The following is a 12,330-nucleotide window of genomic DNA, read 5'->3' as shown; positions in this document are numbered from 1 at the left end:
TCCTACACCGAGTTCTGATCCCAAGATCACAAGAGAGTCTTGTTCACCTTTCTGGAAGATCAGAGGTTCCTCTCCATCTTTAATAACTTCTTCTCTACCTTCAAGTGTGGCAAGGGCTTCTTCTTCCACCGATGATACAACAACTCCTATTGGAGTGGCTTTTGGCTTCCTAGATGCGCGTGGAAGATGTTGTCTGTCTGGGATCAGTCTGACTGCTTTTGCAAACTGGCGAGTGATAGGATGGACAAAGCGAAGGTGTTGAGATGGAGTCTCGTGTTCAATACTGGGAGGTGAGGAGTAACCAACTGCAGAGTCATGTGTAGGTGAGAGGGAGTGCAAGTTACTGCCTTGACCAGATGGTTGATGAATGAGTGTGAGGGGAATTTCAACCATATACAACTAGCTGCCCTTCTTCTAGTGCTAGAAATGTTGACAGTGTTGGACCCACCAAAATTCAGGGGATCACCCTGGTATGAAGTCCCAACTAGATCTCACATCGTTTGGTGTGGGAGTCCCATCTGGTATGATAGTCTGTTTTCCATTGTCTTAAGGATTTGTCTCAACTCTTACTTGTCAGCATAGGAGAGTGGTCTACTTTGCCTTCAAGAAGTGAGGTTCGCATGCCTGGTGATTGCTAGTGTACTCGTGTCAATGGTTCTTTCACTGTAAATGGAGAGAATGAAAGTGAGTCCAAAGTTGGTTGTGATGCAGTCCCAACTTGGCTAGGAACGTACAAAACAATAGGACGTGCACAACTTCCAAAGGAGCAATCCACACGGATGCGACAGTCACAACATACAAGGTGAGATAACACATACAACACTCAACAAATGAGTCTGAATGAGTGCAACGATTGTTACAACAAGCTTCATGTGAAAGGTCTGTCTGATGTCCAGGAGAGTAGTCTACACGGGCGAGACAATGTTAACAACATATACGACACATTTCCATTACTAGATTATGTATTACAACAAGTGAATAGTTCAAATGTAGAACACGGGTTAAAGCAACATGCATTACAAGTGTTAAAGATTATTCTTACAACAAATACAATACATGTGTGGAAACTTGCTGGCTTGTTAGCAGGCTTCTGAATTAAGCAAAATTTCCAAAACACGCCGTTACACCATACATAACTAACCCCGAGTGCGGCGCGTTGGAGCCATTACTTACTCCTCAAAGAAAAGATTACAGACTCTCTTGGCTATGTGGGAGGAGCTGAGGTGAAAAAGTCCTTTGCATGTACAAATGAGGGGGTATTTATATCCAAGGGTGAAACTGACCCTTGTGGTTGTTCGACTACCCTCATGACCATTTGACTTCCATGACTTTTCGACTTACATGACTCTTTGTTCAACAAGTGGGTCTCTTGGACTTCCACATTACATCACATTGATTAACAACATAGCCCATAGTAGAGATGTGGGCAACATGACTCATGACATGACTCGACATGACAGTGCTGGTACATTCGTGTTGTTGCTGGAATTCATGTCAAGCTATAGTGCTGCTGGGTGATGGATGTCTTCATGGTGTATCACGACTTCACCTCCACATGCCAAAGTGCGTGGAGTCTTCGATGGTCTTTGGTTCGCTTGATGAAGCTTTGGCATGTTGCTCCTTGATTGCATGTTGGAAGGCTTGACAGGCTCATCTGTTCACGAAGGTGCATGTTTGTCCATTCGTTCGTTGGTGAGCACATCTCTTCGCATGCATCGTTCATTTGTCCGTTGGTGAACCTGTCCTTCTACATGTGCTCCCTTCATTCATCCCATTCATCGTCTTGCCATGTTTTTTGGTGTACCTATACCTACAGTCACTCATGATGAGATGACATCAAATACAAAACCTCCTAGTCTACCATGACACATGATCATTTCGGATGCAGGTGACCGGGAGAGGCAGCAAGGTTGTGAAGTGGGATGATGGCTTTGGGTACTGCTGATGAAAATTGCGCAAGAGTCACTGAGTGATGGAGATGGGCAATCCAAGTCGACAGTTACTATTTGCGAGGTCTGGTTCGGCTAGAAGGTAAAATTGTGCAAATTTTGGGAGGGACAGTCTGGGTTGCAGGAAGGTAGGATCTGCGTAATTTCTGGAATGAGCGGGCAGTAGGGGCTGGGAGGCCAAACTTGAGCAATTTTCTGGAGGAACAGTCCAGGATGTAAGGAGGGTCAGCAAGAAGGGATTACATAGTTTTTGGGAGGAAATGCTCGGGGCACTCACAACCAAAACTGCGCAATTCCCATAGGGTACTGACAGTTGGCTACTGGGGTCATTGGCAGCAAAAAATGCGCAATTCCCAGAGGGAACTGGCAGTTGGCTGCCTGGCCGCTGGCAGCAAAAACTGCACAATTCCTAGAGGGAATTGGTAGCCTGCTGCTAGGAGCTACTTGCAGGGGAGGCTGACCTGCTGGGCAGCAGAGGGCCTACTCATAAAAACTGCGCAATTTATGAGATGATCAGTCGCTGTTGGGATGACTTACTCGGAAAACTGTGCAATTTTCTGAGGGAGACAGGCACATGCACTTGGTGTTTGTCCGGCCTATCTGCGCAATTTCCTGAGTTAGCTAAGCGAGTAAAGTTAGTGGCCTCTACGCAATTTTTGGGGGGTTCGAGTGGCCAACATGAGAGTTGATTGTATTGCTTGCAGACAACGCAACTTGAAAAGACTAGCTTGGTGCTTCTACGTTGTTCTGGTTGATAGTCAATCAAGTTAATGGCAGGGTGATGGTCCAACTGTTAGAGAGGATTCTGGTCGTCATAACTTCAGCAAAAATGACTAAGTGTCTGAACGATCAAAATATGCATAGGTGATCATACAAACACACACTCACATGACTCGATGACGAAATGACCCAAAGCAGTCAAACACACATGTTCAACATGACTGACTGACGGTGCAAGCGACAAGTGTGATGCTCGTGATTAGACGTTCATTGATCGAGACGATGCTTATGTGACAGTGAATGTGACTCTATATGTGAGTGCGACAGATGCTTTCATAGCGAACACAACAAACACATACGAAGCGAAGACTTTGAGAATAACCAAAACATGGTCGCAAGCATGACTTAGACACCAGCATGCAAAAACTTGAATGAAATGAACAAGCAAGGCAGATGCAAAGGCTCACACGAGCTCAAGGAGTGAACCTGAGTGTGTGCAGTCATCAAGTGAAACTCTCAAGGGAGGCTCTGAAATTAGTGTAGGCCAAAATTTTAGAGGGTTATTGTAGTTGCTACAATAGTACCATAATGCCAACACATTATAATTTACAAAAACCTTATTTTTAGTATTCATTTCAATGCCTAATATAACTAATTGAAGATATATAAGGTAAAACAATGAAATATTTTAAGAATGGAAATATATATTTCAAAATGTGAAAATCTTAATAGTCCTTAATATGCAAACTGCAAATTTTTAGTATTCAAGTTTTTAAAGATATTATATAGTTTTTATAAAATTTTGGTGAATTTTAAGGTAAAATAAGTTTATCTTATAGAATTTGAGCCAATCATTTAACCCTAAAATTTACCATGGGTAAAACAATGAAACCAATTCAAACATAACCATGCTAAAGAGTATTATTTGAATCCACAAATTAACATATACGAGTCCACAAATTAACATAAGTTAGCACACTGATTTAAATCAAATAATGTACAACTATGTGAGAAGCATGACATTGCTTAGAAAATAATGCACCCAAACAAGTTAAACGATTGTTTCTGTTTGTGACATTTAGAAACAAACACAACATTGGCATAAAGCCATGAAGTTGCGAAGTAACATTAAGTTACAAGAATTCATTGTGATTTTGACTTCAATGTGCAATGACAAGAGAAACCAAAAGCTTGATTGCAAAGAAAATTGGCACAATTATGGAAGCTAGCAAAGTAGTCCAACTCAAGTAAGTCCAACCTTATTCAAAGTTTAAGAAGTTGAAGTCAAATTACAACCCAAAATCAATTAAATTGGTCAAATATTTTTCAAAGGTTTGAGAATTTGAAACTATAATATGAAGCGGCTTGATAAGTGGACAAACTTAGTCATTTTAGGAGGTTAATTTTCCTTTAACAAAATAAAGTTTCGCCTTGATTTGTTCATTTTTCAAAATTCTAACGATATGAGTCCAACATGTCCCAAATATAGCATATGGTTCTTGTTTCAATTCTATTTTGTATTTTAATGAACACATTGTTTTCATTCTTTTATGTGAAATCAAGTTCAACTTAAACTTTCCATTGCAAATTGTAAATGTGCAATTAATCTTTTATTTGGAAGTCACACAAGGATGCACTAGATGATCCTAGACTATAAATATGATCATTCAAAATCATTATTATGCTCATAGTTAAGGTGTATGTGCCTATTGTATATTATCCCATCAAGGATGCACATGATGATCTCTAGACATAAGTATAGTTATGTATAGAATATGTAATTGCGCTAAGAGGTGATTTACAGTCCAGTGTGGGGGTAGATCACACATAAACATGTAAGTGTAAACGTAAATGTAAACATTTAACATGTATTTTTAACATTTAACATTTTAAATCTAATGTTGATTCTATTTAGAAATCAATCTAATTATTATTATATATAAACACAATATATATTTAAAATATAAGGAGTTTATGAACACTCAAAAAATAGGTATGGTAAATAAATAAAAATATAAATAAAATAGAGGTATGGTAAATAAATAAAAATATAAATAAATTAGAGGTATGGTAAATAAATAAAACCTCTTTTTATATTTAGCCCATAAATCTCTTTATATTTAAGAAGACTCAAAAAAGAGATTTTATTTAGGTGAAGTCCATGGGCCAAATACTCTTTTAATATCATGGACCAAATACCATATTTATAAAAGAGGTATGGTAAATTAATAAAAATATAAATAAACGAGGTATGGTAAATAAATAAAACATTTTTTTTATATCTACTCTATAATTCACTTTATATTTACAAACACTCAAAAAAGACGTTTTATTTAGGCGAAGCCTATGGGCCAAATACCATGCAAAAAAATATTATTAACCCTAATAATAATATTAATAAAAATAAATATGGCACATGGTATTGAGAATCATTGGTATTGACCCATGGTATTCACTTGGAAAGTAGCCTATTTAAAGGAGAGAATTAAACCAGCATAGATCCATCTTTACTCTGGATCTACTAGACACAGAGAGGGATCAAATATCCTCATATGCAAACTAGCATAGAGTGAAAAATATTTGATGCCTCTCAGCACTTGGTAGATCCAGAGTAAAGATGGATCTATGCTGGTTGTAGGGTACAATATATGATTATTACATATGTTTTCCTTTTGGCGATATTTACTTTACATTAGTTGCACTTGCAAATATTTTTTTATTTTTTATTTTTCCTTACTCAGTGTAGTGATGGGGTCATTATACCTTTCGGATATATCAAATGTGAATGATATATCAAAATTTTATAGTGAAGTAGTTTAAAAGTTTTATATATATAAATTATAATTGTTATATGAGTTTTTGGAAATAAATTGTCTTTATAGTTTTCAAATGTCTAATATTTCAATGGGACAATTAGGGTTTTGCACATTTTTTTGAATGTTGATGATGAACCAAATGTGTTGGTTTGAAATGTGGATAATACAATTATTTATACGATGAATCTGGAAACAATTTCTACGATCCACCCATCATTAAGGACTAGAAATGTAATATTCGAAAATAAATATTGTGAAATAAATGCAAATGAGAGTTACAAATATAACCATATACCAAAAGGTAAAGAATAAAAGAATGGAATAAACTTAGTAAAGAATGGAATAACCTTAGCCAAAAAGACCTTAAGATAACTGAATAAGAAAAAGATAAAATTCATTATTAAAATTAATAAATGAAAATTCTATTTCTTAATTTTAATATTATTTTTTATCTATTCGGGTGGATCGGGTAAACTTGACTCGATCAAGTTACTAGCAGTTTTAGTAGTTTTCAAGCTCCAGATTTATCAGAACCCATGGTTTTATCCATAGTATTTATCTATAAGGTAACATATTTAAAAGTGAAAAGACTCCATATAAATTGGTAGCAGTGACCATACACACCTCTTCTATTGGTGTTTAATTATCTTCCATGAACATCATAATCCTTTATCACAATAGCCACCGCCTTCCCTTCCTCCTCTTGTCTGCTACCTTGTCCTACCTGAATCTAGCACAACTAGCTCACTGTCCACTAGACTTTCTCTACGCCTATTTTGACAAGCAGACCATCTAACTTTGCCACGGTACAACACATCTGCAGTTGATCCCAACAGACAGCAACTTATACGAAAGTTATCCTTTTCCTATTTGGTTATTTGTAACTTCTAATTTCTTTTTATATTATTGTTTTCTCACAACTACTTCAACCTTTTATTCTTATCTCTTGGTTTCTTATTACTTAAAGTGTAGTATATCTTCTTCTGTAATAGTTATATTTTTAACTTTCCTGATGCAATCACTGATGATCCAGATGAAGCACTGCAGATGGAAGCAAAGGTCACAGAAGTGAAGTGAAGTTCACAGAAGTCAAGTAAGGTAAGCTGTTTATTTCCCTGTTGACATTTCAAACTACTTTGTCTTTAAAAATTCACCATATTATGAAATCAGAAATTAGTGCTTCTGTGTTTTTAGAAACTGTTCCTTATACATAACTTGCAGAAACTGCTACTTATACATAACTTGTAGTGCTTCTTATCAGATAGACATTGTAATATTTCTGTGGTTTGTAATACTTCTGTGGTTTTAGATTTCTATGTCAATTGATTTAAAATTCTGAATTTCATATTAAAGTAGGTAGCTCGTTAAGCTACCTACTTAAAAATGACATGGCTCAGATGATTGCCTGTTTGAAGTAATTTTACGGTCTCTCCTTGAAAATGGCAACTGGTAAGTGATGAGGAACATTATTTTTCAGTGTATAGCAAACTTAAGCCTGCAACAGAGAGATCATGAATGCCCTTGAATGAACCTTCGAAGTAAATACTGCATATTTCCATTTTCCCCATTTCTAGCTATCGTTCCTATTGAAAAACCACGGCTATCACAGCCATCCTGTAAGTGAAATGCAATGGCCCTGGACATTGCACAATATAGCTATTTTGAGTCCTTTGAATGTTAGATCTTCTGAGAGTTATATGACAGTCTCAATGATTTTAAATTTCCAGGCCAGAAATGCTACACATCTAAAACTATTGATTAGAAATAAATTTAATCTTTTGCAGCATTTTAACTTGATCAAATAGAGAGCACGCATCTGTAAAATTTAATTGATTTCACTGTCCTTCTGGTGCAGAACAAGGAGTCAGTTACATTATTGCTTGGTTTATTGCATTGGAAATGTCATGTACTACCACTTTTGGCAAAAGATGAATTAGCAAGTCAGCTCGCTTTGATACACAGATCTGGAAACCACAAGAAACCAAGAAACCTTTTTATTGAAGCTTTGATGACAAATTGAGGGAGGAGAGCTATTTTCCCTAATCGGAAGAGATTTTGGTTTTGGCATTCCCGCCACTTCTGTCTCGGTTCGGAGCTGCTGATGCCCTTCGTTTTCTGACATAGCCACCTTCATGAAGTGGCAGGGGAATCTGATAATTGAAATGTGAAATGTCAACCCCCGTCCCTGGTGTACTGAAGATTGTCTTCCAAAAACTTTTCCACTTCAACCATTGACCTTAACTTTTTTTCCAGATGGAGCAATGTAGTACACGTCTGCAGTTCCCTTTTCCTCTGATAGAGACCAACCGCTCCCACAGGTCCCAGCCTGTGGGAGGGCGAGGTATATCTGGTTTGTCAATTATCCACAGATAATTGTTATCCTGTGAGAGTTCAGGTGGATCATCACATGAAGCATTTGGGCGCCACGCAGATGCTTTCTTACACTCCCAAGGATCCACAGAAGCGTAATGCCGAATAATTTCATATTCTTCCTTTCTCGGAAGGAATCTCCATTTAAAGGATTTCCAGCATTGAACTGCGTACGCCCCAACAAATGGCAAAACCCGAGGAAGATTCCTTATTAATCTTGGAACTGGATCTCTTCATTTTTACTCCCAGATGGCAATGTTGCTGAGGGCCCCCTCTCTGCAACACCGAAAAAAGGAATCTCATTCTCACCAGGAACAAAAAAAAACTGCAATATATTTGAACCGAAATAGCCGATAAAAAAAAGTTGCAAATACAAAAAAGTGCGGTCAAGGAAATGAGCAAGTGAAAAAATTGTAATGAAAATACGGCCTAGGGTTTGCAGGGGGATGATCGTTTAGTGCTATCAGATTAGAGAAAATTCACCTGAATAGTCCGATTCACTAGTGATGATTTATTAGTCCCTGCTGGGGACTATAATCGCTGACCGTTGGTTGACCGATGTGATTTTCATTATATTAACAATATAACCTAAGTCGAACCAAAGTTTTGGGGTGGAAAGGTTTTGGGGTCTTATTGCGCATGGTTTCACTGTTTGACGTTACTGCAGTACAGACGCGAGTCCTTTTCAACGCAGACAGATGTACATTCGCGCGGGTAAGCTGGAGTATGTATGTGCCGCATATCTCATCATCAAATAGTGGAGATAGAAAGAGGACCAGAAGCACGATGCAGTGCATAGCAATGGTTGCATTGCCTGCTGCTGGAGGTAGTCCTTCAAAATGTCTATGCAGGCCAGTCCTGCAGCAAAAACCAAAAACACCTCTTAAATGGAGGATACTTTCCCCAAACTCTTACAATTTAAATACATATTTGCATAAAAGAGGAAGGAAAAGAGCAATTTATATACCTGTCAAAGCTGCTGGTTCTGTTGTTTCCCTTGAAAAGCGTGAGGTTGCAGGCAACGACCCAGAACGACGGCTTATAGAAGGCCTGCTCGGCATTCAGGGCAGGGGACGCTCTGCATCTCCCCAGCAATTGAAGGTTAAATTGAATTGATTTTTCTCTCCGCTACAATTCCTTTTTAGCTGTGGTTTTGGTGTCAGCCGTGTGGGTATCTTTATCTGGGCGAATTTGCAAGCTAACATGTTACAGTGGCGGTTTCTTCCACATTAATAATCCCCTTAACCCGAATAAAATGCTGTGCAGAAATCATTCATTCACAGCCAGCCATGGGTTAAATGAGAATAATTAACGCTTTCTGCTGAAAGTGGCACTTGTTTTTCTGGTTTTTCAAGTCCAAAGATACGCTAATTTTCAAAACAATTATTTTAATTTGTCACTTTGAAAGTGGCACCTGTTTTTGTGGGTATATAAGTCCAAAGAAAAGCTAATTTAAAATTCTTTTTATGATAATTTGTCTTTCGAGTTTATCTTGTTTTATTCTGATTGAGATAATGTGTAATCAAGTGCTGATTTGGCAAACAATTGCTTCCATAAACAGGAGGTTGAGCAAGCAATAACAGAACTTGAATCAGCGGGTGGTGTCTCGGACCCTGTAAGTATCTGTATTAGGATATTCGCTTATTGTTCTTTTCTTGCTCCCATTCCCGTCTTGACATGGCATTTGTCCATTACTGTCACGTTTCTTATCCTCTGATACTCTTTAGCCCCATTTCTCATCCGGTTCTTGTTTTCATTCCGTTTACCATTTCCCATTCGTGGTAATGTTAACGATTTATAGTAATTATCCAGTTAGATTAAGATTTATCTAGACCTATTTATCAGTTTATTAATTTAAGTGTGCTACAATGACTATAATCTAGGATTTTTGAAATTATCTTCCCAGTACACGGATATTTTCAGTTGTTAGTAACTGTCGAAGCGCAGCTGGATTGGTTGGCTTGAATTTGATTCTTTGTTTTAGTCAAGGTATATCTGAAACGTTGATCATGTTCAGATTCATTCCGTTATTTTGTGGCCTGCCATGTTCTCAGTGGTCCATTGTCAGAAGACATCCTCAGGTTCTGCTCTGGTACCTTCACAGTGCTCGATGATGGTTCTGGCTTCTCCTCTCACTCTATTGCGGATTAATGTTTAGCTTCTTTCTCAGGATCAACTTCCACTTTATTGTCTAAGATTTAACTCGTGCGTTTACTCCTTTGTACCTCTTTTTTTTTTAAACTTTATCTTCTGCATCTAGGAGCCTTTGAAACTCGCTCGTTACTACTATCGGTGGTTGTGCTTTCAAGCTCCATTGACCTGTTTTGGTCATTTGTGGACATTAGTATAATTTCTTTCCTTCTTTTGTTGGTTTTGCCAAAACTTGTACACATTGTGTATACTGCTTATCTTCCCCTTTGCTTTTTGACTATGACCATCCCCTTCTCACATGACCATGTTTCAAGTTACCAATGTTTCAATTTTTTGACTGCGTCCATCATGTGCCATTAATTGTACAACAGGGTTGTCCCGGCAATTTCGGATCACATGCTATGGTTGCATATTAGTAATTACATCACCTGCTTAAGCTTTTGTAGTCAACCATGATTCAATTAATTGAGATAATAAGTTGTTCAGTTCCTTAAACAGATACATTTATCTTTCTAACAGACATGATGTTGTACCCACATGTAGACCAGTTCCTCTCTAATCGAAGGTCGTTGGCAGCTTCTTTTCACTACAAGGCCAGGCACTGCATCTCCCATCCAAGTAAGCTTAACTTTATGGTAAATTGACCTGCCAGAGAAGGCTACATTCACTGCTTAATTCAGCATTTTGTTTAAAATATGACTTTCACAATAGTTATCATGTGCATCAGCCCTTTGCATATTTGACTCCCTTCACTGACACAACTGCTTATTTAGTTTTTGACATAACTATTACTGCGGTTCTGCTTAAGATTCATGTGTTAGACTGTGCTGCTTATAATCTACTGATCTCTGTTTCTGTATATTTAAAACTGTTGCCACATACTGGTTCCTGTATACCTTATGAGTTTTCTATTTTGAATATTCTTTTGCCCCAATGAAATAACATGGCAGCAGTATGAGATTAACGATAAATTTGGCTTCAATGCTAGAGCAAATAACAATGTGTTAAATGGCTAGTGATTGAAGCTCGATTGTTGATACCTTGCTATGAAGATCCTTTATTGATCATGTTTTCTTTGTATGTTCAGATTTCTCGTGCCAAAGTTAATCTCCTTGAAGTTAGACAAGTCATGTTAGGGATGTCTCTTACTCTTATACAACTTTAGTCAATCAAATACTCTTTTTAATGTTAAACAAGCTTTTGGCACATTGTACATGATATAAGGGTTGCACGAGAACCTTTAGTTCAGATAACTTCAAGACTGCAAGAAAATTTAAACCATGACAAGTACAGTACTGCAGCTATGGTTTCTTCGTCTCTGGCACCATCAAGTACTAGAACAAGGTTTGAACACCGCTCTCCTCGTACATCTTTCTCTTCTAGCATCCCGTTTCAAGATTCTGGCCATTCATCATCAAGCTATCCGACTATGCAGTCTTCACCAGCCCCATGGTCATCAAAGGTCAGCTTTGTTTAAACATTTTTATTTATTTTCATCCACTGTTAATTAAAACAAGGTTTTTTGTCTTTGACGACTGTTATCAACTATTCGACATTATTTCTGCTCTGGTATGCTTCAATGCATCATGTTTCAATTTCAGAATTTTAGCAAATGGGAGTTTCTGTCGTTTTCAGAATTTTGTACTGGATCAATTTTTGACGGGACCTGTTCTGTATATTTAAAACTGTTGCCACATTTTGCCGCAATGAGATAACATGGCAACAGTATGAGATTAACGATAAATTTAGCTTCAATGCTAGAAGAAATAACAATGTGTTAAATGGCTAGTGATTCAAGCTCAATTGTTGATACCTTGCTATGAAGACCCTTTATTTATTGATCATGTTTTCTTTGTATGGTCAGATTTCTCATGCCAAAGTTAATCTTCTTGAAGTTAGACCAGGAACATCTGAAGCAGTGGTTGAAATTTCAGGCACTCCACAGCAAACAAGTGCACCCATTTTGTATGCAGTTCTTGATTTCCCTCTGACATTTTCCAACATTTGCCAAGATTTTGAAAATGTCCTCAGCATTTCCCAAGTTGTGTATAGATTGGACAATCTATATTCTACTCTTGAACAATTAGTAATTTACGCACTCCATGAATTCCTCTACTGTCCCTCTGTTGGTACTTTTTGATTTTGATTTCTTAGAATAAAAGCAGATTCTTTGCTGCAATTAAATTTCTATTTAAGATAATTAAGCATAAATCTGTCTGCAAACAACAACCCCTGTAGTACTAACTATATGCTTTGTTTCAAAATTCAGTCAAATCGGGATATAAACAGTATTGGCAATTTCTCTGAGTTTGAGGAGCCAATTC

At 37.4% G+C, this 12,330-nt stretch overlaps 1 protein-coding gene across 1 annotated transcript; it reads left to right on the top strand.

Annotated features, from left to right (window-relative positions):
- The first annotated feature begins 8,494 nt into the window (after window positions 1-8,494).
- Window positions 8,495-11,171, top strand: LOC149234053 (uncharacterized). Its single transcript, XM_089368140.1, has 5 exons — window positions 8,495-8,956; window positions 9,417-9,470; window positions 10,550-10,624; window positions 10,734-10,862; window positions 11,094-11,171. Exons 1-5 carry the CDS (start codon window positions 8,495-8,497, stop codon window positions 11,169-11,171), a joined length of 798 nt encoding a protein of 265 aa, XP_089224266.1.
- Window positions 11,172-12,330: the final 1,159 nt, after the last annotated feature.

Source organism: Pinus tabuliformis, chromosome 8 (assembly GCF_031772625.1).
Source record: "Pinus tabuliformis cultivar Carrire ecotype Pingquan chromosome 8, CPIR1, whole genome shotgun sequence".
NCBI lineage: Eukaryota > Viridiplantae > Streptophyta > Pinopsida > Pinales > Pinaceae > Pinus > Pinus tabuliformis.
This window is presented reverse-complemented; position numbering and strand designations above follow the sequence as displayed.